General features: G+C 42.7%; 1 protein-coding gene across 1 annotated transcript in view; it reads right to left on the bottom strand.

The window, feature by feature from the left end:
* Window positions 1-27,062, bottom strand: part of WWP2 (WW domain containing E3 ubiquitin protein ligase 2) — a 155,129-nt gene that overhangs the window by 124,839 nt on the left and 3,228 nt on the right. Inside the window, exon 2 of the mRNA XM_058707642.1 lies at window positions 3,300-3,384. Within this exon, the coding sequence (XP_058563625.1) occupies window positions 3,300-3,369 (70 nt within the window). The 5' untranslated portion in view covers window positions 3,370-3,384. The remainder of the gene's footprint in view (window positions 1-3,299; window positions 3,385-27,062) is intronic.

The raw sequence follows: 27,062 nt of genomic DNA, 5'->3' as shown, positions 1-27,062 counted from the left end.
CAGCTCTCTCATTGAATGTACCAAAGCCTGTATTTCTTAAATTGTTTTCCTCGTGGTGAGATTCACATTGAACATTTTTGTCAAGAATACTACACAGGTTACATTGCAAACTTCTCACCATGCACACTAGGTTGTCCTCCTATTGTGGATGCTAAGTTTGATCCCTTGGTTAATGTGGCATCTGTCAGGTGACTCCACTATAAAGATACATTTTCCCCTTTGTAACATATAATTAATCAGGGGGGTGATATTTTGAATGTTTCTTTTTTTTAATGTTTATTTTTATTTTTGAGAGAGAGAGAGAGAGAATGAACGGGAGAGGGGCAGAGAGAGGGGGACAGAGGATCCAAAGCAGGCTCAATGCTGATAGCAGTGAGCCCAACGTGGCGCTCAAACTCGCCAACCACAAGATCATGACCTATGCCAAAGTTGGGCACTCAACCAACTGAGCCACCCAGGTGCCTCTGAATGTCTCTTGTTCTTAAAACACAAGCCAAAATAAAGGTCTCAACATACGAGCAGGTTTATCTGGAAAGTTTATTTACTGTTTGATGAAATATAAATGCCAATTTCACATCTTCACATGGGATTTAGCCTTTAAAGTTAACAAACAAGGGAGGAAAAATCACACATGGCCAAAATTATACCCGTGCCTTCTCAGGAAGGCACAAAATAGAGTCTGATAGATGGTCTTTCAGTAGATTCTCAAAGGCCAGTTGAAGCCATGTTGTGCTGTTTTTTAGTATTTAAAATTTTTTTTTTCAACGTTTATTCATTTTTGGGACAGAGAGAGACAGAGCAATAACGGGGGAGGGGCAGAGAGAGAGAGGGAGACACAGAATCGGAAACAGGCTCCAGGCTCCGAGCCATCAGCCCAGAGCCTGACGCGGGGCTCGAACTCATGGACCGCGAGATCGTGACCTGGCTGAAGTCGGACGCTTAACCGACTGCGCCACCCAGGCGCCCCTGTTTTTTAGTATTTAGTTTCTCAGTGCTTCTTAAGTTAAATATCAGATAAAATAGGCCGCTTATTTTTAAGGGCCTTGATATATTTTTAAAATGTATCTTTGGGGCGCCTGGGTGGCTCAGTCAGTTGGGCGGCCGACTTCGGCTCAGGTCATGATCTCGCGGTCCGTGAGTTCGAGCCCCGCGTCGGGCTCTGTGCTGACAGCTCAGAGCCTGGAGCCTGTTTCAGATTCTGTGTCTCCCTCTCTCTGACCCTCCCTCTTTCATGCTCTGTCTCTCTCTGTCTCAAATAAACAGAGATAAACATAAATAAACGTTAAAAAAAATAAATAAATAAAATGTATCTTAAAACTCTAGGACTGCATTACAGAGAGGCACAAGGGAGGGAACAGCATAGTCACATCTCCCAAATTACACTAGAGGCTCTATCAGTGAAACACAACAGAGGAGGAACCACCCACACCATTTATTTTGTCATTTCTCTTTTTCTCTTTCTCCCTAACCATTTGCCTAAGTGGCATTATACACTCCCTATAGGTTAAATGCACATATAATGAGATGCACCTGTATTATCAAGTTAGCTCTTTCCACACGAGCAAAAAATTTCACAATGAGGAAAGGCAAACAGAGAAAGCTTTACAAGTCACTATGTGTTCCTGAATAATAAGGCCCCAAAACAGGGACTTCATTATGTCACCAGGCTCCATGGACATACTTCTGTTTTAATCTAAGCTTGCTAATTACTAGACAAGGTAGTAAAAGCTAAAGTCGCAAGTTCAAAGCTCTATCAAGTATCAAATTCACTCTAACGCTTCTCCCCACTCCAAAGACCTAGAACAGCCATGGAGACATCAAGAAAAATGATGAAAATGTATCAAGACTTTTTTTTTTTTAATCCATAAGTAAATAAGAAACAGGCAGAGGACATGGACACACAATCCACAGAAAAGGAAATACAAGTTTCCCTTAAATATATGGTAAGATGCTAAACATCATTTATAACTTAAAGAAATGTGAAATAAAACTATGCTGACAAAGTTATTTTTACCAATCAGACTGGCGAAGAGAAAAAAGGTCTGGCAACACATGGTGTTGGTAAAGATGTAGGGAAATAGCCACTCTCATCCACTGCTAGAAGAATATTCCTTCCAAGGAAGGCAACACGGCTCTCAAAATCACAAAACTACATCCCCTTTGATATGTCTGTATGTGTAATACTACCACAAGAAACTGGTAATGTTAGTTTCCTCCAATCAGGGGCACTGAGGAGCCGGAGGAAAGGAAACAACTTTAAAGTATGTGAATAGATTAAATAAATGAGTGACATTTCCATTTCAAAAATAATCATTAAAAAAATGACGACACAATTTTGCCTCCAAATGACTATGCCTCTGAGAGGCCTGAGTGCTGACACCAAGTGCTGTTTCCCCCATCCCCAGGCATCTCCCAGGGCTCTTCTGCAGACCTAAGGCTACCAAAGCTACATTCTGTCATTCAAGCAATATTCACTGGCAACCCAATATGTTTCCAGCACTGTTCCAATCACTGCGGTATCAGAAGTAACCAAGATAGACAAATATCCCTGTGTTTGTGGTGTTTATACTCTATTGAAGGAGACAGTTAACGAAGGAAATAAATATATGGACTGTGTTAAATGGTGACAAAGCTAAGAAGAGAAATCTATAGTAGTGAAGGGGACAGATATGAGGGAGGTGGGGGAGGGGGAGGCTGCATCTGGGGGAATCAGGAAGGCCTTTTGAAGAAGGTGACTTTTGAGTAAAGACCTACAGGGGCACTTGGGTGGCTCAGATGGTTAAGCGTCTGACTCCTGGTTTTCGGCTCAGGTCTTGACCTCACGGTTTCATGGGCTCGAGCCCCGCATCAGGCTCCATGCTGACAGTGTGGAGCCTGCTTGGGATTCTCTGTCTTCCCATCTCTCTCTGCCCCTCCCCCAGGCACGCTGTCTCTGTCTCTCTCAAAAATAAACTTAAAAAAAAAAAAAAAAAGAAGTTGGCCCATTAAAAAAAAAAAAAAAAAGACCTCTAGAAAGTAAGGAAGCAAAGCAGGTAGACATCTAGCCCCAAAGTATTTCACTCAGAGGGAACGGCAGGTACAAACACTCAGAGGGGGTAGCATGCCCAGTACCTTCAACGGAGAGCAAAGAGGCCCGTGTGGCTAGAGCCGAGCACATGTGGAAAAATAACAAGAGATGAGGAGTGGGAGTGGGGCTGGGGTCATATCATGAGGGGTCTTCAGCTCCCACCGGGCGAGACGGAGAGCCCCTGACGTGTTTAAGACCTCAAAGGGCAAACCCCTCGCACGGCGCCACTCACCTTTCAGAGTAAGTTGAGACTTCTCAAAAGGCAGAGCCACTCCTGCGCGGCTGGAACTGGCAGATGCCATGTCATCACCAGAAAACTGCAAGGCAAGCACAGCAGTAGGTTTGCAGAGTACCTGGTAAGACACTGGGGAACTGTATTAATTTTAATATGTGAATGTAAAGATATGAAGTCCAGAAAATATAAATATCCAAGCAACTTGGTGTTACTTCTGTCACGGTGGCGTTTGGCTTGTAACGACTACGGGCCCAGATGGATCTTGGCTAGCCTAGGAAGGACACAGGACTACTAAACCAACACGTACAGGAGACAGCCTAAGTAACACCTTCAAAAAAAGAGTCACAGTTCAACAATATAAAAAAAAGGGGGATGGGGGGCTGGGGGGCTCAGTCAGTTGAGCATCCAACTCTTAACATCAGCTCAGACCATGGTCCCAGGATCGTGGGATTGAGCCCCGCATTGGGCTCATGTGCCAAGTGTGGAGCCTGCTTGGAATTCTCTCTTTCTCTTTCCCTCTGCCCTCTCCCCTGCTCACTCGCTCGCTCTGAGAAAAAAAGAAAAAAAAAAAAGGGAGGCATCCGGTGGCTCAGTTGGTTAAGCATCCGACTCTTGATTTCACATTTCATGAGATCAAGCCCAGCATCAGGCTCAGGGCTGGGCATGGAGCCCACTTGGGATTCTCTCTCCCTCTCCCTCTGCCCCTCTCCCACTCACTCACAAGTGCATATGGATGCTCGCACACTTTCACAATAAATAACATTTTTCTAAAAATCCAATTTTTTAACCCATTTTTAATTTTTTAATGTTTATTCATTTCTTGAGCGAGAGAGAGCACAAGCAGGTGAGGGGCAGAGAGAGAGGGGGATAAAGGATCCAAAGTGGGCTCTGTGCTGACAGCAGAGAGCCCCATGCAGAGCTCAAACTCACAAACCATAAGATCATGACCTGAGTCAAAGTCAGACGCTCAACCAACCAAGGTGCCCCAAAGTAAACCAATTTTTTAAATCAGCAAAAGATGTGAATAGACATTTCTTCAAAAAAGATATACAGGGGCACCTGGGTGGCTCAGTCGGTTGAGTATTCAATTTTGGCTCAGGTTATGATCTCATGGTTCTTGAGTTCAAGCCCCACATGGGGGTCTCTGCTATCAGCGAGGAGCCCACTTTGGATCCTTGGTCTCCCTCTCTCTCTGCCCCTCCCCCACGTGCACACACGCACACGTTCATGCTCTCTCTCGCTCGCTCAAAAATAAATAAACATTATGGGGCGCCTGGGTGGCGCAGTCGGTTAAGCGTCCGACTTCAGCCAGGTCACGATCTCGCGGTCCGTGAGTTCGAGCCCCGCGTCAGGCTCTGGGCTGATGGCTCGGAGCCTGGAGCCTGTTTCCGATTCTGTGTCTCCCTCTCTCTCTGCCCCTCCCCGTTCATGCTCTGTCTCTCTCTGTCCCAAAAAATAAATAAAAAAAATAAATAAATAAACATTAAAAGTGTTCAAAAAAAGGGGCTCCTGGGGCACCTGGGTGGCTCAGTCGGTTGAGCGTCTGGCTTTGGCTCAGGTCATGATCTCACGGTTCGTGAGTATGAACCCCACATCAGGCTCTGGGCTGACAGCTCAGAGCCTGAAGCCTGCTTCGGATTCTGTGTCTCCCTCTCTCTGCCCCTCCTCCACTTGCACTGTATGTCTCTCTCTCTCAAAAATAAACATCAGGGGCGCCTGGGTGGCGCAGTCGGTTAAGCGTCCGACTTCAGCCAGGTCACGATCTCGCGGTCCGTGAGTTCGAGCCCCGCGTCAGGCTCTGGGCCGATGGCTCAGAGCCTGGAGCCTGCTTCCGATTCTGTGTCTCCCTCTCTCTCTGCCCCTCCCCCGTTCATGCTCTGTCTCTCTCTGTCCCAAAAATAAATAAAAAACGTTGAAAAAAAAATTTTTTTTTAAATAAAAATAAAAAAAAAATAAACATCAAAAAAAATTTTTTTAATTAAAAAAAAAAAAGTGTTCAAAAAAAAGGATATACAAATGGCCAAAAAGCACATGTGGGGTGTGCTTCACTACCTCACTCCATCTTGGCTAGAGGTATAAGTCTATCTTGCATTTGGAATGGATCTCTTAATCGTATACGATTTTGTAATAGCATCCTTTGTCATTTGAAAAATATTGGTTCACTGAGCTATGTAGATATTCCAAATGTTGACACATTTCATTATACACTATCCAAAAACAGCACATTTGTGAAATGTCACCAGTGATATCATCAGACAGATCTTTAAGTATTGGGAAACTGTCAAGCTCTTAGTGGTAGATATGTGTTCCAAATTTCTACTTTTCACTTCAAAACTCATATTTTATCATTGGCAACAAATGCTGTGAGCTGTTTTCCTTCAAGTGACAGGCTCACTTCATTCATCTTCACGAAAATGTCTGCCAAACACCCAAATCTAGTAACTTCAGTTAAGTGAAAATAGTATTTCACAAAAAAAGCAACGAACTCGGCTCTCAATTCAAACACTCACAAAAGTGCTTTTTCTCAAGGCAACCATTATGGTTCAGAACGTAGAAGCGCCTTGAGCATAGTTTCCATTTCATCAAAGAGAATATTAAAAAAGACATGCATACGAGTCAAGACTTAATAAAATTAGTAATTTTTACTGCTCCATCAAGTACATTCTTAAGTGCAACTAACTGTTTTCTTCTCTTTCACCCAGTATGCCACACTGAGGAATACGGTGACAACAGCTGAGAGGCGTGCCACTGCCCGGATTCAAGCTACGGCAACAACAGCTCTACCCACCTTTGCTTTTGCACCATCCGTGCATATGTGATCACAGAGGAAAAAGGCAAAGAAAGTTGTTATGAAAACAATTTTGATCTTGCAAAACCCTGTAACTTTCAAGGGGCCGCCAGAGGTAGAAGGACCACCCCTGAGAACTGCTACTGCAAAAACACTGTGAAATTCCTATTCTATTCAACATCATTAATACCTTCTCTCATTGTTTCTGATCTCTCCTCCGAACTTCCAATCCTGAAGAGCTGTTCAGCCTTAAAACAATGCATGACTCCAAGAATGGAAGCCCTTTACGTGAGGATGAAATGTGGCCACTGTGAAGTCACAATGATTTTGACATTTTCCATAGCTAAGGTCAAATCATTTTGTGCCTCAAGATGTTAGCCCAAAACAAAATAATCTGCCTTATTTGTAAGATATATCTCGTCCAAAAAATTTGTAAGTGATTAGTTTTTTATTTTTTGGGTTTTTTTTCTGGACTGGTCTGTAACAAGCATTTTACTGCAATCTTGCATATGGAACAGCAGTGGAATCCCCTGAAAAGTTCCAGGGAGCATATGGCAATATGATACTGGAATGGTGGAATATGGGAATACAATACTGAAACTACCCTTATCGAGTTCTCAAGACTAGAGCTCCATGTTATTAAATCTGGTAGTGAATTCTCAGTTCTCATCTCACGTGACCTGCTGGCAGCCTCTGACATGATGGATCCATCACTCTCTTCCTTGACATGCTTCCTTCCCTTGGTTCCAGAAGTCACACCTGCCTGATTTTCCACTCGCCTGGCCTGCTGCTCCTGCTCAACCCCTTTGCGGGCTCCTTTTCCCCTCCTCACCCCTAACATAAGGGTGTCCCATGGCTCAGGCGTTACCCATCTGCTGGTTATTTCACTGATCTCATGGCTTTAAATACCATCTATTTGTTGAGCGTCCCATATTGGTATGTATGGTACAAACCTCACCCTCGAACCTCAGACCCTCTGTCTACTGGCAAAACCGATCTTCTGATATCCTCCCTTCCCCCACGAATGTGCTTCTCAGCCTTCTGCATCTCAGTTAATGACAACTCCTTCCAACCAGTGGCTCAGGCCAAAATCCTGGGGCTCATCCCTGCTTCTCCTTTCCTCCTCCCACCCCACATCAAACCGTCAATAATGCCTGTTGGTTCTACCACTAAAATATTCCCAGGTTCAAATATTTATCTCCACCTCTCCTGTCAGTGTCTTGGTCCAAAGCCCGGTGATCTCTTACCCAGATTGTTGTTTCTCCCTTCACCCCCTTCAATCTAATCTCTACACTCAGCAGATTGATTTTTTTTTTAATATGTACGTCAGATTATACCACTCTGCTATTCAAAACCACCCAGTGGCTTCTCATCCACCTCAGAGCAAAAGCCAAAGTCCTGAAAATGGAGGTCCTGTGTAATACAGTCCATACCCCTCTCTGACCTCATCCCTTTTCTCTCCCCACTTATTCCCTCCTCTCAAGCTACTACACAAGCCTCCTCACTGTTCCTTGAACATGCCAGATATGCTCTCCTCTTAGACTCCCACTTTTTCCATCTAGAATGTTCTTTCCCCAGTAGTCCACATACATGGTTTATTCCTTCATTACCTCAGGCATTTACTCAAATGTCACTTTTTTTTTTTTTAATATTTCTTTTTGAGAGACAGCACACATACATACACACACACACACACACACACACACACACACACACACACACACACGAGCAGGGAGGGGAGAGAGAGGGACCGAGACAGAAATCAGAGGCGGGTTCTGCGCTGACAGCAGAGAGCTCAATGCGGGCCTCAAACTCATGATCCGTGAGATCATGACCTGAGCTGACGTTGGATGCTTAGCCAACTGCGCCACCGGGTGCCCCTCAAATGTCACTTTCTTAAGAGGTGTTCCCAGACCACCCTATTAACCCTACCTCTCCACACACATTTGGACCCATCCTTCCTTATTTTACTCTTCCTCCCTAGCATTTATCACTGACATGATTAATATCGTATTGATTTATTTTATTTATTGTCTCTCTCTACCCAGCCCCCCCCCCCAGAATGTAAGCTGCGTGAAGGCTGAGATGTGTGTCCCATCTGTCAGCCCTGTAGCCCGACTATCTAGAATGGTCCCTGCCCCATAACTGGAACTCCAGAAATGTTTCCTGAATGAATGAATTTGAACATCATTTTCTGAAATTTAAAAGAATGATGTTGTGATTCTCCAGTCTGAATTTGTTTGGGAAAAGCAATAAAAAGATCAACTCTTTGGGGCGCTGAGTGGCTCAGTGGGTTAAGCTTCCAACTCTTGATTTCAGTTCGGGAGTCACAATCTCACAGTTCATGAGTTGGAGCCCCACACAGGGCTCTGTGCTGACAGTGTGGAGCCTGCTTGGGAATCTCTCCTCTCTCTGTCCCTCTGCTGTTCGCTAGCGTGTGTGCTCTCTCTCTCTCAAAATAAATTAATAAACTTAAAAAAAAAAAATCAAGTCTCTTTCTACCTAGCAGATTAGCAAGAGATTGGAAGTCTGACAATAAGTGCTGATGAAAAGCCTTATACACTTTTGGGGGCATATTAGATGGTACCTGCCAGCTCCATAAAGTTAAAGATGCGTATATAGTGCACCTCCCAAGATTCCATTCCTACATATCTGCCAAGAGAAAATCTTCTAACACACGCTGAAGAAGCCATATTCAAAGACATTCGTCACAACGTTTCTAGTAGTAAAAATTTGTAAACAATGTCCATCAATGGGGGAATGAGTAAACTGTGATACATTTGTAAAATGGAATACTATGCAGTGCTTGAAATATATGAATTCAATCTTCATGTACAAATCCCAAATTATAATGCTAAAAGGAAAAAAAAAAAAAAGCCAGGGGAAACCTAAGTGTAGTATAATGCGATTGGTGTATACTTGAACTTACACAAAACACTTGTACATTGCTGTGGCCAAACATAAATGGAATAAAAGCATAAAAGCGTGGATGGAAAGTAACCACACAGAGGTGAGAACAGAAGTTACCCCTGGGGTAGCACAGAAGGCAGCAGGGGAACTGGAGTGTGGAGCGAGGCCAAGGGAACTTCAAATGTATCCGCAACATTTTATCTTTTAAAGAAAAAGTTCTGAAGCAAATATGGCAAAATGTTAATATTCATTAAATCCAGATGGTGGTTTTTATGACTATTTTTTATCTTATTCTCTGAACCATTTTACATGTTTGATCTTTCCCGTAGTTTAACGATAATTTTAAGGGGGGAGAAAAGATCGTATCTTGAATAATGAAGGAAAGATTAATGATTATAAATTAAGCCTCAGGGCTTTCACTAACAGGGGTTAAAACACTATAAGCTGGAAATCCATTATTCATAGACTTTAAAAATAAAAGAACATTTTAAAAATCTTTACATCTATTGGGACTCTTTCCTAAGGCAACTCGACGGAGGGTAGTTTTAAACTAGCTTGTCCTCCCTGAGCTTTAGTATTTTTTAGCCCGTGGCCTGAACTCCAGAGACTTCGAGAGAATGAAACTGGAAGCTTCCACACGGCCTGTTAAATGGGAAGAAGCCCAAACCTCTTGATTTATATACTTCGTGGCCCCAAAACAAAATCAGTCAGATAAATTTCAAAGAAGGCTTAGAAGGAAGAAAGCCAACCGGGAAAGGAGGAGAAACAGAGCAGACAAGACATTTTCTTTCTCCAATGTCTTCTGTGATTACAGTCCATTGTTTCTTTTTTTTTTTTTTTTTTAATGTTTGTTTATTTTTGAGACAGAGAGACACAGCATGAGCAGGGAAGGGGCAGAGAGAGAGGGAGACACAGAATGTGAAGCAGGCTCCAGGCTCTGAGCTGTCAGCACAGAGCCCGACGCGGGGCTCGAACCCACGAACTGTGAGATCGTGACCTGAGCCGAAGCCGGACGCTTAACCAACGGAGCCACCCACGCGCCCCCAGCCCATTGTTTCTTAACAATAATCAGTGTTATTCTGCAGGGCTCTGCCTGTCTTTCCAGATCCAATCGGGAAAATACCACCTTGACATCACAAGGTAGGTAGGTATTTTGAACTGTAAAACCTTTTCAACCATGTATTTTAAAAAGTAACCATTCCTAGAGAAGAGAAGTCAGATCCCATCCCAAAAGCACTTTTAATCTATTAGCTTCTGCCTCAGGGCCCCTAATGGGCATGAGTCTCAAATCCCCACTACGCACTACAGGAATCTCATGAAACCTGAGGCCCACCGGTCTCAGCAACACTGTGGTGAACTCAAGGAATTGTTTCCCTTGCTAAAAGCAATTGGAAATGTTTGCATCCAAATTGCTCCCCAAAAAACTGACTTAGCATAAGCCTGGGCCAGGAAGGAGGAAGAAAGAGAACAGTGTTTAAAATAGCACCAAAGATTACAGACACACAAAGAATTTCATTATTGGAGAAAGTAACGGATTTATGGGGAGGGGAAGGGGGAAGCCAAAACTAACTCTGGTATATTTACCCAAATCTGTTTTAAAAAATCAAACATATATTGTCCTCTGAACCTATCCTCTATGTAAATCTTGAAAAGTATGTTTTAAAAATGAAATATAACAGAGTAGAAAATATGAGTACATCAAACATAAGGAAAAGTATTATTTCCTGAAAAGTCTGTTCAGATAAATGTATACTATATGTACATGCATACTGGGTCACATCAAATACATTTTTTTTCTAAAGGGTGCAGTCAAAAAAAATGAAAAAAAAACGCTCTAAAACAAACCCATTTTATGCAGGGTTCAGATTAGAGAGACGCTCACAAACACCACAAAACCCAATAAGTAAACACTAGGTTTGAGGACTACTCATTCAGAGAAATGTCATCAGTTTATTGTCATTTTAGGTCTGAGAAATTCTTCCACATCTACATAAAAGAACCTCACGGGCCTGGGTGAAAGGTATTCAGTTACTCATTCAACAAATATTTACTGAGCATCTTTTATACACCAAGCACTGTTTTGGGTGCTGGCGATACATCAGTGAATAAAACAGAAAAAAAAAAAAAAAATTCCTGGTAAAGAACATAGAAAGATCCCCTCCTGGCCCTGGCTCAGAAATGGAAGAAGTAACCACTGTGAAATATGCCAAATGTTCTCCACAAGAATGGCCCATCTCTAGGGAAAAAGACTTTACCCAGAGCTTTATCCTAACTAGGGGGAGGAAATTTCCCTAAGGCCTTTCTAGCCTTCTTGTTTCACCTAAGGGGGAGAAAACAGTTAATAAACACTAGTGAAGGTCACAACCAAGAGACAAAGACCCATTAAAAGACTGAGATTTAATGATAAGATTGCAAAATACTCCCCCTCCCCCATATTTTCCTATCATATCATGGGTCATAAGAGTGGGTTACACCTAAAAGAGATGAAAGGTGCACACTTTGAGCTCCTGGGGGACGCGCCTGGGAGGCTCAATCGGTTACACATCCAACTTCAGCTCAGGTCATGATCTCACGGTTTGCGGGTTCAAGTCCCACGACAGCTCAGAGCCTGGAGCCTGCTTCAGAATCTGGTATCCCTCCCTCTTTCTTTGCAACTCTCCAGCTTGCGCGTGCTCTCACTCTCTCTCAAAAATGAATATTTTTTTTAATTAAAAAAAAAAAAAAGAAAGTCTGACTCCTGATTTCAGCTCAGGTCACAATCCCAGGTTCGTGGGATTGAGCCCCATGTCCAGCTCCACAAAGAGCATGGAGCTTGCTTGAGTATCTCTCTCTCCCTCTGCTCCTCTCCCCCACTCATGCTCTCTTTCTCTTTCTAAAATAAATTTATTTAAAATTTTTTTACTTAAAAAAAAAAAGACTTCTTAGGGAAAACCAAAGATAACCAAGAGACCAAAACAAGAACACTAGATGAATTTGAAGTTTCTGGTACTTACAGTTTTAGCGATCATTAAATACAAACCAACTCCTAGCCAGATTAACATAAAATCCCAAACGAAAGGCCTATTAACCTCAGTTCCTATTACCCAATGCATCATGTCCAGCCTTCAATTAAAAAGTATTATAAGGAAGGGGCACTTGGGTGACTTAGTTGGTTAAGCATCTGACTTCAGCTCTGATCTCATGGTTCATGAATTCTAGCCCCACATCAGGCTCTGCACTGACGGTATGGAGCCTACTTGAGATTCTCTTTCCTTTTCTCTCTGCCCCTCCCCCACTTCCAAGTGCGCATGCACAGACATGCTCTCTCTCTCTCTCTCTCTCTCTCTCTCCCTCAAATAAACTTTAAAAAAAAAAATTTATTGTTTTTATTTATTTTTGAGACAGCAAGAGACAGAGCATGAGCAGGGGAGGGGCACAGAGGGAGAGGGAGACACAGAATCCAAAGAAGGGTCCAGGCTCTGAGCTGTCAGCACAGAGCCTGATGCGGGGTCTGAACTCATGGACTGTGAGATCATGACCTGAGCTGAAGTCGGACGCCCAACTGACTGAGCCACCCAGATGCCCCTAAATAAATAAACTTTTAAAGAAATTATAATTAGGGGCTCCTGGTGGCTCAGTCAGTTAAGCATCCAACTCTTGGTTTCAGCTCAGGTCACGATCTCACAGTTTCATGAGTTCAAGCCCCACTTCAGGTTCTATGTTAACCCTGCAGAGCCTGCTAGGGATTTCGTGTGTCTGTCTGTCTGTCTGTCTGTCTGTCTCTCTCTCTCTCTCTCTCTCTCTCTCTCGCCCTGGCTCATGCTTTCTCTGTCTCTCTCAAAAATAAATAAGTAAACTTTAAAAAAAATTATAAGCAATGCCTAAAGGCAAGAATAACAGTGTGAAGAGACAAAGCAGTATCAGAACCAGACTCAGAGATAACAGAGATTTTAAAACTATCAGACAGAATTTAAAATAACTTTGGGGGTGCCTGGCTGGCTCAATCAGTTGAATGTCTGACTTTGGTTGAGGGTCTGAGTTCTGCTCAGGTGATGGTCTCATGGTTCGTGGTTTCGAGCCCCATGTCTGTCAGGCTCTGTGCTGACAGCTCGGAGCCTGGATTCTAGGATTCTGTGTTTCCCTCTCCCTCTGCCCCTCCCCTGCTCTCTCTCTCTCTCTCTCTCTCTCTCTCTCTCAAAAATAACTATGGATGAATATGTTAATGATTCTATTGGAAAGAGTAGAAAACACCCAAGAACAGATGGATAATGTAAGTAGAGATGTGGAAACTCTAAGAAAGAAAAAAGAAAATGTCAGAAATCTAAAACAGTGTAACATAAACGTAGAATGCCTTGATGGGCTCATCAGTAGACAATGTGGCTGTGGACTCAGAGCTTGAAGATACATCAGATGAAACTTCCCAAATGAAAATGCAAAGAGAAGAAAGAATGTTTTTAAAAGTCCAAGAACCGTGACATAATTTCAAAATGTGCAAAATATGCATAATTGGAATAGCAGAAGAGAGAACAGAGCAAAAGAAATACCTTAGGTAATAATGGCCAAGAATTTTCCAAAATTAAAAACCAAGAACAAGCCCCAAATCCAGGAAGCTCAGAGAACATCAAGTAGGATAAATACCAAAAACAAGAACAAAACAAACAACTGGACACACAATATTACCTTATTTAATCTAGACAAAGCTAAAAACAAAGAGAAAATCTTGAAAGAAGCCAAAGGCGAAAAAAAACCCAGCAAACCTATACAGGAATAAGGATGAGAATTACAGCAGGCTTCTTACCGGAAATGATACAAGCAACAAGACAGCAGAATGAAATAGTTAAAGTATTAAAAGAAAAAACACACTAACCTAGAATTTTGGGGCCAGTGGAGTTATTCTTCAAAAGTAAAGGAATAAACAAAAGACTTCCTCAAACAAAAACACGCTCTGAAAGAAATTTTTAAAAGAAGTTTTTCCAGGAGAAAGAAATAATACAGGTCACTCATATCTACCCACAGAAAAGAAGATCATGAGAGAAAGAATAAATGAGGCTCCATCCATTGGCTTCTTCAAACACTAAAAGACTGATAACATAGGGAGAGGACATGTGCCACAAGGGATGTCAGACAGAAACCAAATGAGAGATGTGTGGAGGTGACCAGCAGTTGGAGGAAAACAAAGCAGTTTAGGACAGGAATTTGAGATGGCAGTCGAAAGCAGAGAAAATTGTGGACAAGGAAAGTCTTGATGGGAAGGTGACTTCTGAGCAAAGACCTGAAGATGGCGGACGGAATTGAGAATAGCAGTGGAAGAACATTCCAGGCAGATAAAAGAGCAAGGGCAGAAGCTCTTGAGGTGCTGGTGAGTCTTGGGAGGATAAACAACAAAAAGGGGCCAGCGCATGTCAAGGGCAGTGAAGGAGGAAGAAAATAACAGTGTAAGGGATTCAGTGGAATTTGACAAATTCTTCATAAGTAAAATTATTCTTAGTGAAGGGCACCTGGGTGGCGCAGTCGGTTAAGCGTCCGACTTCAGCTCAGGTCACGATCTTGCGGTCCGTGAGTTCGAGCCCCACGTCGGGCTCTGGGCTGATGGCTCAGAGCCTGGAGCCTGCTTCCGATTCTGTGTCTCCTTCTCTCTCTGCCCCTCCCCCCCCCTTCATGCTGTGTCTCTCTCTGTCTCAAAAATAAATAAACGTTAAAAAAAAAAAAAAAATTTTAAAATTATTCTTAGTGAAATACGAAATGCTTTGGAGCAATGGTTCTCGATTCCTTGTGCACCGAGAATGAATGATCTGGGGAGTATGAAAAACAGACCAACAAAAAGGACAACCAAATCCCAGCCTCAGGGATTCCCATTTGCTTGGACTGGAGTAGGGTGGGGTCAGCTATGTCATCTAAAAATTCCCCCAGGGTATCCTAATATAAATTTGGGGTAAGAACCACTGGTTTACTGTTACTGAATTAGCCCATTGTACTAAGAGTAGGACTTTAGCTCTATCCAAATGTTCTAGGCAAAACCAAAATTATGCAGAAAAATTGCACAGAATAATATGCAGATTAAAAAAATGGGGGAATATAAAACTCTAGGAACAGAATCTAGTGAAGGAGCTCTGTGTCAGTAGTGGTTCCAAGGAGACCACATATTACACCACCTTCCACGATATCAACTTTTCCCCGGAGAGCCTGCCAGGGGCTCTCAATAAACATGACAGATTAAACACGTATATTTATCTCTGTCTGTCCCCTTCTCAAACTCCATCAGAAAGACAGAAAAGAAATACAAAAACAGGGGCACCTGGGTGGCTCAGTCGGTTAAGTGACCTTTGATCTCGGCTCCGGTCACAATCTCCGGGTTTGTGAGTTTGAGCCCCGCGTGGAGCTCTGTGCTGACAGCACGGAGCCTGCTTGGGATTCTTTCTCCCTCTCTCTGCCCCTCCCCTGTTCGCTCTCCCTCTGTCTCTCTCTCAAAAAAAGAAATAAGATTTAAAACAAAAAGAAATACAAAAATACAAGCCCACTAAAAATGAATAGAAAACGAAACAACAGTTAAAGAGGGAGGCAACATTCTGGAAAGCGAGTTGAAACTGAAACCTAACTGCCTGAACCGGCTGGGGAGGCAGAGCTGCCGAGAAGCAGGCTGATGGCACTGAGGGTCAATAACCGGGTCACCAGGTACCTCTGAAAGTGAGAACCTAAGTGAGCCTAAAAACAGGAGAGACCAGTGAAAGCCTGTATGGAACACAGAGTTCCCGGACCCCCTTCCCCACCAATTCAGCTAGGCAGTCACCCTCCCTAAACCTGAACAGGAGAGTTCATTTTTAGACTCTGGATAGATTCGACTACACCTGGGGATTTCAGGCACAGCTGAGGGTAGTGATAAGGCACCATGCAGATCCAGGAAGATAAGTGGAAGTCTACATCAGGAACTGTGACAAGTCACTGGCCCCCCACCCCACTCACCTTCCCTCATTTGAGTCCTAGCACACAGTTCAGCCTGCTGGTACTTCATGCAGAAAGGAACACAATTTGAGGAGAGCCTCAGAAAGAAAAGCCAGATATCAAAACATGCAGAGAAAAAAAATAACTGACAAGCTCATCCTAAAATGCATAAGAAAATGCAAGGGATCCAGAATAGCCAAAATAATCCTGAAAAAAATAAAAGAAAAACAAAGTTGGAGGATTCACGTTTCCTAATTTCTAAACTTACCACCAAGCCACAGTAACCAAGACCATGGAGTACAGGCATAAAGACACGTACAGAGCAAGTAAAGAAAACTGAGAATCCACAGACAAACCCATACTTTTTCGTCCAAATGATTTCAGACAAGGGTGCCGAGACAATTCAGCAGAAATAAGAGCAATAGTCTTTTCAGCGAATGGCGCTAGCACAACGGGGTACGCGTGCGCAAATGAAGGTGGGCCTGTGCCTCACACCTGATACAAAAATGAACTCAAAACGGATCAAAGACCAAAATATAAGGGCAAAAACTATAAAACTCAGAAAAAAACGAAAGGCATAAATCTTCATGACTTTAAGTCAGGAAATGCTTCCTTGGACATGCTATGAAAAGCACAAATAAATAAAAACAAGATAAATTTGTCTTCATCAAAATTAAAATTTTCTGTGCTTTAGAGGAGACCATCAAGGAAGTGAAAAGACAACCCAAAGAATGAGAGAAAATATTTGCAAAGCATGTATCTGATAAGACTCGTATCTAGAATAAAGAACTTTTACAACTCACTAATAAAAAGCCAAATAATACAACTTAAAAAGAAATGCGCAGGGGCACGTGGGTGGCTCAGCTGGTTAAGCGTCCACCTCTTGGTTTCAGCTCTGGTCACGATGTCACAATTCGTGAGTTCGAGCCCACATTCCGCTCTGCACGGACTGTGGAGACTGCTTGGGATTCTCTCTCTCTTTCCCTCTCTCTCTCACTCTCAAAATAAACTTTTTTTTTTTTAATGGGCAAAGGATCTAAACAGACATTTCTCTAAAGAAGAGATTAAAAATAAAACAATATATGAAAGGATGCACAACCTCACTGGTCACTAGTGAAACGCAAACATTTTAAAACCATACTGAGATACCCCTTCACACAAACTAAAATGGCCAAAATCAGAAAGTATACAAGAACAAATGACAGCAAGAACTTGGAGAAATCAGAATCCTCAAATAATGCTAGCAAGAAATGAAAAATGGTGCACAACTTTGGAAAACATCTTGGCAGTTCCTCAAAAAGTGAAACAGAATCAGGGCGCCTGGCTGGCTCAGTCAGTGGAGCACGTAACTCTTGGTCTTGGGATTGTGAGTTCGAGCCCCACGTTGGGTTAAAGATTACTCAAAGATAAAATATTTCTTAAAAAGTTAAATAGAGGGGCGCCTGGGTGGCGCAGTCGGTTAAGCGTCCGACTTCAGCCAGGTCACGATCTTGCGGTCCGTGAGTTCGAGCCCCGCGTCAGGCTCTGGGCTGATGGCTCGGAGCCTGGAGCCTGTTTCCGATTCTGTGTCTCCCTCTCTCTCTGCCCCTCCCCCGTTCATGCTCTGTCTCTCTCTGTCCCAAAAATAAAAAATGTTGAAAAAAAAAAAAAATTAAAAAAAAAAAAAAAAGTTAAATAGAATTTTAAGACCCTGCAATTCCATTTCTAGGTGTATGCCCAAAAGAACAAATGTGTATCGCAGGATTATTCAGAATCTAAAAAGGGGAAACAACCCAAATGTTCATGAACTGAGAAATGGATACGAAAATGCAGTATATCCTTACAATAGAATATTCTTTGGTGAAAAAAGGAACGAAGTGCTGTTTCATTCTGCAATATGGGTGACCTATGAAAACTTGACACTAAGTGAAAGAAAAGAAAAAAAAGGAAGCAGGCAAAAAGGCCCAATTATTATATGATTTCATTTATACAAAATATTTAGAATAGGCAAATCTGTGGAAAGAGAAAGGAGATCAGTGGTTGCCTAGGGCTGAGAGGGTCAGGGGGGTGGAGTGACTGTTAATGGGTAAAAAGTTTCTCTCGAGGTCATGAAATGTTCCGCAAATAGACAGTAGTAAGTAACAACTACACAAACTTTGTGAAAAGGCTAACATTCGCTGAAATAACACTTCAAAGCGGTGAATTGTAAAGTATATGAATTATATCTCTTTTTAAAAAGCTTATAGTTAAATGAAACAGAGATCAAAAATAGTCTCAAAACAATTCAGAGATAAAATATTGCACCTAGGAAATAAGAACAGAATGTAATTTTAAAGGAAGGAAGGAAGGAAGGAAGGAAGGAAGGAAGGAAGGAAGGAAGGAAGGAAGGAAGGAAGGGGCACCTGGGTGGCTCAGTCGGTTAAGCAGCTGACTTCAGCTCAGGCCATGATCTCGCAGTCTGTGAGTTCGAGCCCCACCTCAGGCTCTGTGCTGACAGCTCAGAGCCTGGAGCCTGTTTCAGATTCTGTGTCTCCCTCTCTCTGCCCCTCCCCGTTCATGCTCTGTCTCTCTCTGTCTCAAAAATAAATAAACATTAAAAAAATTTTTTTTAAATAAATAAATAAAGGAAGGAAGGAAGGCAAGCAGGCAGGAAGGTGGGAAGGCAAGCTGGCTGGGTGGTTGACTCAGAGAATAAGAAACTGCTCTTAGAAAGGACAGTGCTGACAGAAAAAAACAAAGCTGATAAAGTGAAGACACACGCTAAAAAGTAGAACCAAAAGAAAAAGAATAGGAGAAAAACAACTTTTTTAAAATAGAGAATTTATTTTAAATGTCCACTGTCCAACTTAGAGTAAGTCCAGAAATAGAGAAGGGGGAAAAGGGGGAAAGAAATCAGCACAGAAATGTTACAGAAGATTTTTCTTAAGTTGAAGTACATACAGTTCCAGACAGAAAGAACCCAAGGAGTGCACAGAACAATGGATGAGAAAAAAAAACCACTCTAATGCACAATGCCATGAAATTTCAGAACAGGAGAACAAAGGGTAAACAAGCTTCCTGTCACATTTACAAACAAGAGGAATCGGAGCAGCATCAGACTTCCAGACAGTAATACTAAATGCAAAGAAGCCAATGCAACGCTTTCAGATTTTAGATAAAATTATTTTCAATCTAGAATTCTATGACCAAAAAAAGGCATCAATCAAATATGGCTGGAAAATAATGGTGTTTTCAGATTTGTAATCTCAAAAAAATTCCTCCCAAACTGCTTTCCTCAGGAAGCTACTGAAAGATGTGCTCCAGGAGAGTAAAGAAGAAAGAGGATGGATAGTGGGGATTCAAATGGGAAAGACAAAAGGAATTCTGAGGTGAATGATGAAAAAATCCCAAGGTATTACAGTGTAACAGCCCAAAAAGCAATCAGTCCAGACCAGAGAGTTTATACGAAGTGTTATCTCTAGATGAAAGAATGAAAACGGAAGAAAAATTACACGATGCATCTGATGCACTTAAAAAAGGAGAACTTTAGCTCTATCACAATGTTTGGTGCAGGGGTGCCTGAGTGGCTCAGTCAGTTAAGCATCCTTGATTTCGGCTCAGGTCATGATCTCACAGTTCATGAGTTTGAGCCCCACAATGGGCTCGCCTACTTGGGATTCTCTCTCTCTCTCTCTCTCTCTCTCTCTCTCTCTGCCCCCCCCCACCTGCGAGTGCGCAGCTGGGCACTCTCTTTCTTATAAAGGACTCTGAGTTGAAAGGGTCTCTCTCTTTTTTTTTTTTAATGTTTAATTTTTTGAGAGAGATACAGTGAGAACCAGGGAGGGACAGAGAGAGAGGGAGACACAGAATCCCAAGCAGGCTCCAGGCTCTGACAGCCTAGAGTGCGACATGGGGCTGGAATTTACAAACCATGAGATCAAGCCAAAGTCAGATGCTTAACCAACTGAGCCATCCAGGCGCCCTGCATTCTCTCTCTCTTTCTGTCTCTCTCACGCTCCCTCTCAAAGTAAATAAATAAACAAACATTAAAAAGAAAAAGTTTGGTGCAGAATTAGTGACAGGAACACAGAAAACTATGCAAATGAAAAAATCAGAAAATAAGTAGTAACAACAAAAGTTGTATGAAAGGAAATGTAATCCTAATAAACTATGTGGCTCAGCTGTGAATAAAATTTATAATTATAATAGCATAAACCATTTAATCAAAACTTGTGATGTGGGAATACTCAGAAGATCAGGGTAGAATATGTGTTTGTGGAGACTGGCCAGAAAGAGAGCTAAATCCTCACCTTCGGTAAGTTAAAAGACAGTAAACAGGGGCGCCTGGGTGGCGCAGTCGGTTAAGCGTCCGACTTCAGCCAGGTCACGATCTCGCGGTCCGTGAGTTCGAGCCCCGCGTCAGGCTCTGGGCCGATGGCTCGGAGCCTGGAGCCTGTTTCCGATTCTGTGTCTCCCTCTCTCTGCCCCTCCCCCGTTCATGCTCTGTCTCTCTCTGTCCCAAAAATAAATAGAAAAAAAACGTTGAAAAAAAAAAAATTAAAAAAAAAAAAAAAAAAGACAGTAAACAAAACTGACAAGCTAAAAAATAACAGTATAAGGATGTCACTCAGAAAGGCAGAAGTTGGGGTGCCTGGCTGTCCCAGTCAATAGAGCATGTGACTCTTGATCTTGGGGTCATGAGTTCAAGCCTCATGTTGGGAGTGGAGCTACTTTAAAACCAAAACAAAACAAAACAAAAAAATGCAGAATACCATAAAAAAAAAAAAAAACCGTTGAAAGTCATGAACTCTATAGAGCAAGAATCAAGAACAAAGAGGGGTGAAGCTAGGAAATGCTGTTGCGTTACAAGTCTTGTAATGCTATTTGGCTTTTTAAACTATGTGCATGTATTATTTTGGTCATAAATAAAATTTAAATTCAGAAAAGGAAAAGACTTCTCTTCAAATCAGGTCATAGGATGATGTCCTTGTTTAATTTTAATAAGAACATCCCGTCTACATTCGATTAGAGTAGTGGGTTGAATTGCAGCACCCAAAAAGGCATGTCTAAGCACCAACCCCCTGGAACCTGTGAAGGTGACCTCGCTTGAAAACAGGGTTTTGCAGATGCAATTAAGTTACAGATCTCAAGATAAGATCACCTTGAATTGAGTGGGTCCAGCATCCTTTTAAGAGACAGAGGGGAAAAGACACAGACACAGGACAGGAGGCCATGTGAAGACTGAGCAGAAATCAGAATCCTACAACTCCGAGCTAACAAACACCTAGAGCCACTAAAAGAGGCAAAAAAAGAATTCCCCTCAACCTCCCCACCTCCACCCCAGCCTAGAGGGATGAAGCCCTGTTGATCCTGACCCCTTAATTTCAAACTTGTGGCCTCCAGAACTGTAGAGAAATACATTCACTTAGTTTTAAACCATCAGGCTTGTGGCAATTGGTTACACAGATAAGGAGAAGGAAACTAATACAATGAGCAACAAAGGCTTTGGAAGATGTTAACCTCAACTGCCATCAGGCTGAAACTGCAAGTCCTCCTCTAAGAACACATCCTTTGGAGGCCCAACTCCCCCAGGACCACAGTAACTTCCTCCCAAAAATAAGCCCCTATAGTCACAGGGGCGATGGTCTTGCTCAAACTGTTTCTTTTTTTTTTTTTTTAAATTTTTTTTTTTTCAACGTTTTTTATTTATTTTTGGGACAGAGAGAGACAGAGCATGAACGGGGGAGGGGCAGAGAAAGAGGGAGACACAGAATCGGAAACAGGCTCCAGGCTCCGAGCCATCAGCCCAGAGCCCGACGCGGGGCTCGAACTCACAGACCACAAGATCATGACCTGGCTGAAGTCGGACGCTTAACCGACTGCGCCACCCAGGCGCCCCTCAAACTGTTTCTTAGTTGTGATTCCAGACACAAAAGAGAATCCTAAACAGATTATGCTTTATCTCATTACTTTTTTTTAAAAAAATGAGTATTTTTCACGCTCTGTCTCAAAACAATTTTTGATCCCACTACTGACACAGCGAGTGATTAGCTTTAGAGAATTAAGAATAAGGTTAACTATTTTAATGAAAAGTCAGAGGATGAAGCAAAGAGAGCTACACTGGAAGGGTAGCAGGCAGCCTATCTCCAGTCTTCCCAGGAAAGCTTTACCATCTCCCTCCTCCTTTCCACCTCTTTCCTTTTCTGCTTGGCTAGGCCCCTCCCCCCTCCCCCACCGGCCAATTTCTTCCTCTTCCCTGCAGTGACAGGGGCACGCCTCAGGCCTTGCAAGGGTATCTCCGGAGGGCTCACAACCAAAAAGGAGGCTGGGCTCCAGCTCAGAGTTAGACTGTGGTACAACCTGAACTACCAGCTTGCAGGGGGGGTTATCAGCTCCACATTGAAGGTAACAAATAAAGCCCTTACACCTTTCATTTTAAATAAGAAACTAAATAAATAAGTAGGGGTGCCTGGCTGGCTCAGTCCAGAGAGCATGCGACTCTTGATCTTGGGTTGAAAGTTCGAGTCCCACGTCGGGTATAAAGATTACTTAAAAATAAAATCTTAGGGGCGCCTGGGTGGCTCAGTCGGTTGAGCGTCCGACTTCAGCTCAGGTCATGATCTCATGGCTTGTGAGTTCGAGCCCCGTGTCAGGCTCTGGGCGGACAGCTCAGAGCCTGGAGCCTGCTTAGGATTCTGTGTGTGTGTCTCTCTCTGCCCCTAACCTACTCACATTCTGTCTGTCTCTCTCAAAAATAAACAAACATTAAAAAAAAATTTTTTTTAATAAAATCTTAAAAAAAAGATAATAAATACATAAAAAGCTAGCTTTCTTTGCCTATAATCCACAACTGGTTAAAAGACAAGAAACTCTTGGTTAAGGTAGTAACTGCTTAGTTCTTCTCATTAGCAAAATTAAACACGTCAAGGGTCCACCAACAGGTTCATAGTTGCCAGAGATATCCAGAAAGACAACAAAGATCTATCATAATCCTTTTAAGTTAAAATATTTGAAATACCTGAGATCAAAAGAGCAGGGAGAACATGTTTCAGTGTATTCTCCTGGGAACAGAGGGAGCTGAATAACGTGTGGTGCCGTGACACCAGAAGATGGGAGGACAGTAGCTGCTGTCACCTGCACTGAAATCTTCACTTGATCTCCACAGAACGGAGAGGGTACAATGAAAACAGGACTGGGTGGTTCTTTATTTTTAATATTGTTGAAATATAATTCACATACCATAAATTCACCCTTTTAAAGCATACAATTTAGTATATTCAAAGTAGTGCAACCATCACCACTATCTAATTCCATAACATTATCATCACCCCAAAAGAAACTCCATACCCGTTAGCGGTCACCCCTCATTCCTCTCTGCACGGAGCCTCTGGCAACCACTGATTGACTTTCTGACTCTATTGTCTATTCCAATGTCTATTCTGGACATTTCAAATACATGGAATTATACAATATGTGGATATATGACATTTTGTTTACCCCTTCATCAGTTGATGGACAACTCAACATTTAGGTTGTTAGGATGGGTTAATTCTTGAAGCCAGGAGAGCATAATGGTCAAGGTCACCTTCTGCAGGAAGGCAGCCAGCCTCTGACTAAGCCCCTTCCAGACCCTCTTACTCACCCTGCCCAGTTCAGAGCCACGGTAACTGTTTCAATAATACTTAAGACCCCACTCTGTGCCAAGTCCTGGAAATACAAAGGTGAATGTCACAGGGTCCCTCTGGGACCTCGGATTTCTTGCTCTGAGAGACCCCCGTGAAATAAGTCTTCCAAAAGCTTTTGGCAAAAGAAAGCAACCACACGTCAGATTTAGCAAGCAAACGACAGCTCTTAGAACATCTGAAGCACCTGGTCCTTTTTATCACCCAACTTCAACAAAAACCTTTCAGCCAATCTTGAAGAGGTAAATAGGTTTATTTTTTTTTTTTTTAATTTTTTTTTTTCAACGTTTTTTTATTTATTTTGGGACAGAGAGAGACAGAGCATGAACGGGGGAGGGGCAGAGAGAGAGGGAGACACAGAATCGGAAACAGGCTCCAGGCTCCGAGCCATCAGCCCAGAGCCTGACGCGGGGCTCGAACTCACGGACCGCGAGATCGTGACCTGGCTGAAGTCGGACGCTTAACCGACTGCGCCACCCAGGCGCCCCTAAGAGGTAAATAGGTTTAACCACTCCCTAGCTTTTGAGTGATACTGGACAAGTTACTTACCCTCTCTAAATCTCAATTCTTTATCTGTGAGATGAAGCTAATAATGTTACTTACAAGATTACTGTAAGGATTAAATGAGTTCTGTCAAGTAAAACAGCACACAGTAAGTGCTTCAAGTATTAACTACAAACTAAGCTAGTCCTTTTTTTTTTTTTTAAATGTTTATTTATATGAGAGAGAGACAGAGAGAGAGAGAGACAGTGTGAATGGGGGAGGAGCAGAGAGAGAGATGGAGACAGAATCCGAAGCAGGCTCCAGGCTCTGAGTTGTCAGCACAGAGCCTGATGTGGAGTTTGAACCCACGAACCTGAGCCAAAGTCGGACACTTAACTGACCGAGCCACCCAGGCGCCCCTACGCTAAGCTGGTTCCTGATGCTAAAATTCTAAGCTCTGCAATTCCTCAAATTCTTGACTCAGCCTTGAGTGAAGAAACCACTGAACACTGATCTCAAGGTAGCAGATGAGCCAGGGAAGAGCAAAAACTACTCACCAGCACCAAGATTTTAATTTTAATTAGCCAGTTGTGGAAACAGGCAGAGCTTCTCATTTATAATTATAGATCCACCCATGGTATTCACTTCTTGAAAAATGTGGAAGAAAAGGGTCTGTTCAAAACAATTCCTCCTTTCCTTCACATTCTCATGCTTTTCCAGTTATTTCCAACACTAATTCTTCTTTCTTGGCCTCTCTCCTGCAGCCAGCATTGAGTTACCTTCCATTCTCCAAAGGTCCATATTGAAAAACAATCAAACAGAACGGAACTTTGCCAAATGACATGCGTACAAAGACCAAGTACATAAAAAGAGAGAGGGAAAGACAGGGGAGGGCCTATCTTTGGGAGCACAGTGGAATTACAGGCTAATAATAAAAGAGACTGGAAAGCAGATCTCACAACAAAACGGAAGCAAAAGGCATGAGTGACCCAGAGGAAGGAGACACCTGCCCCAGGTCAGGACTGCTGAGTCTTAGTGTTTGGCATTTTCCTGGAAGTAGTTATTAACACTTGACTTAAATCATTGAGTGTTTACAAGCTTGTGGGGAAAAGTAAGGGACTAGAACTTTTGTCTCAATTTTTTTTTTAATGTTTGTTTATTTTTGAGAGACAGAGTGCAAGCCGGGGAGGGGCAGAGAGAGAGAGAGACAGAATCTGAAGCAGGCTCCAGGCTCCAAGCTGTCAGCACAGAGCCTGATCCGGGGCTCAAACCTACGAACTGTAAGATCATGACCTGAGCCGAAGTTGGACACTTAATAGACTGAGCCACCCAGACGCCCTAGGACAGGAACTTTCTAAAAAAGATTCAGTTAGTTCTTTTTAAGGGAAACAAGATCTTCCCTTTCATTCCCACCTCCCAGAAATTCCAGAATCTGTAACAGTCCAAAGTGACTCAAAATCACTCCAAACCAGCTCACTAATTTGATTCCAATGGGAGTTCATGGTCGTGTATCCACTACCACACATCTCCTAATGTAAGCATGAGATCTAAACTCAGAAGACCAAGATTCAAATCCCAGCTCTTTCATGTCTTGGCTACAAGACCTCACGCACATCACTTCACCTCAGTGGGGTCCCATTTTAAATCTATAAAACAGAATAGCCAACAAACAATAGGCATTCGATACATGTCAGGTAAGACTAATATTTAAACATTAAAAACTCATTACCCATCCTTCCAGGCTGTGTCTTTCCCATCATTCTTGGAGGTCTCTAAATTGGTTACCAACCCAGAAAGGCAGACTAACTCCAGAAATTAGCACTCAAATTGATTTCAGTGGCACCACAAAGATGTACGCCTTGAAGAGTAGTCTCCTCAAGGAAAAAAAAAACAAATTAGTGGGGCACCTGGCTGGCTCAGTCAGTAAAGCATGTGATTCTTTTTTTTTTTTTTTTTTTTTCCAGAACCCTCTTTAAGTATCTTACTGACAAAATGTAGAGCGTGCGATTCTTGATCTTAGGGTCATGACTTCAAGCCCCACTTTGGGCATGGAGCCTATGTAAAAAAAATAATAATTTTTTGAAAATAGCTTGTTGTTTTCAAAAGGATCTTTAAACGAAAAGTGAAAAGGAAAGAAAATCAAGTTCACCAAGATATACTACAATGCTTTGCTGTGTTTAAAATACCTAGTAGTGTAACAGTATAACCTGAGATTTTATTACAAAATTTAACTTCCTGCACGAAGCACTCCTCTTGGATATGTACCAACACTACTCCGTAAGTGACTTCGCCTAGTGTCTTAACTCTCAACACTGTCCACCTGCTAACCACTTCCACAAGTACCTCTTTCACCCAGGCCTGTCTCCAGAATTCCCTAACTGCCCCACACACTTTCCACTGGATTTCTATTAGACATGTTAAAATCAATGTCAACAAAATTGAGCCCCAGCCCCTGTTCCTCCTACAGTCTTCCCCTTTTCAGTTTAATGATAATTCCACATTCTATATCCACAACCCTTGTGGACCATACTTCAAAATCTACCCAGGGCCTGACCACCTCTACCACCTCCATCTCTCCCACCCCACCCTCCTTCGCTTGGATCATAGTGATAGTCTCGGAACTTGATTCCCCGCTTCTAGCTCTGCCCCTCTGTGCTCTTTCTCTGCACCATAACCAGACTGAGATAAAAAGCAAGATATGTCTTCTGCACTCCACTGCTCAAAACCCTCCAATGACCCCAACTCACTGAGTAAAAGCCACCATCCTTACCATAGGCCAAAAGGCCCTCCATGACCTGCTCATCTCTCCCATTGTCCCCAACACCTCTTTGACCTCACTCTTCTACTCCCCCTCACCCACACCCCTCCAGCCACCGTAGCCTCCTAGCTGGCCCACAAACCTACCGGCGGTGCTCCTTCTTAGGGCTACTCAACTCTGCCTGAAGCACTGACACAGCTCCCACTCTCAGCTCCTTCAGATCGTTACTCAACAGTCACCTTCCCAGGAAGGCTTCTCTCTAA

Source organism: Neofelis nebulosa, chromosome 17 (assembly GCF_028018385.1).
Source record: "Neofelis nebulosa isolate mNeoNeb1 chromosome 17, mNeoNeb1.pri, whole genome shotgun sequence".
NCBI lineage: Eukaryota > Metazoa > Chordata > Mammalia > Carnivora > Felidae > Neofelis > Neofelis nebulosa.
The sequence above is the reverse complement of the archived record's forward strand: the minus strand, read 5'-3'. Positions and strand labels throughout refer to the sequence as shown.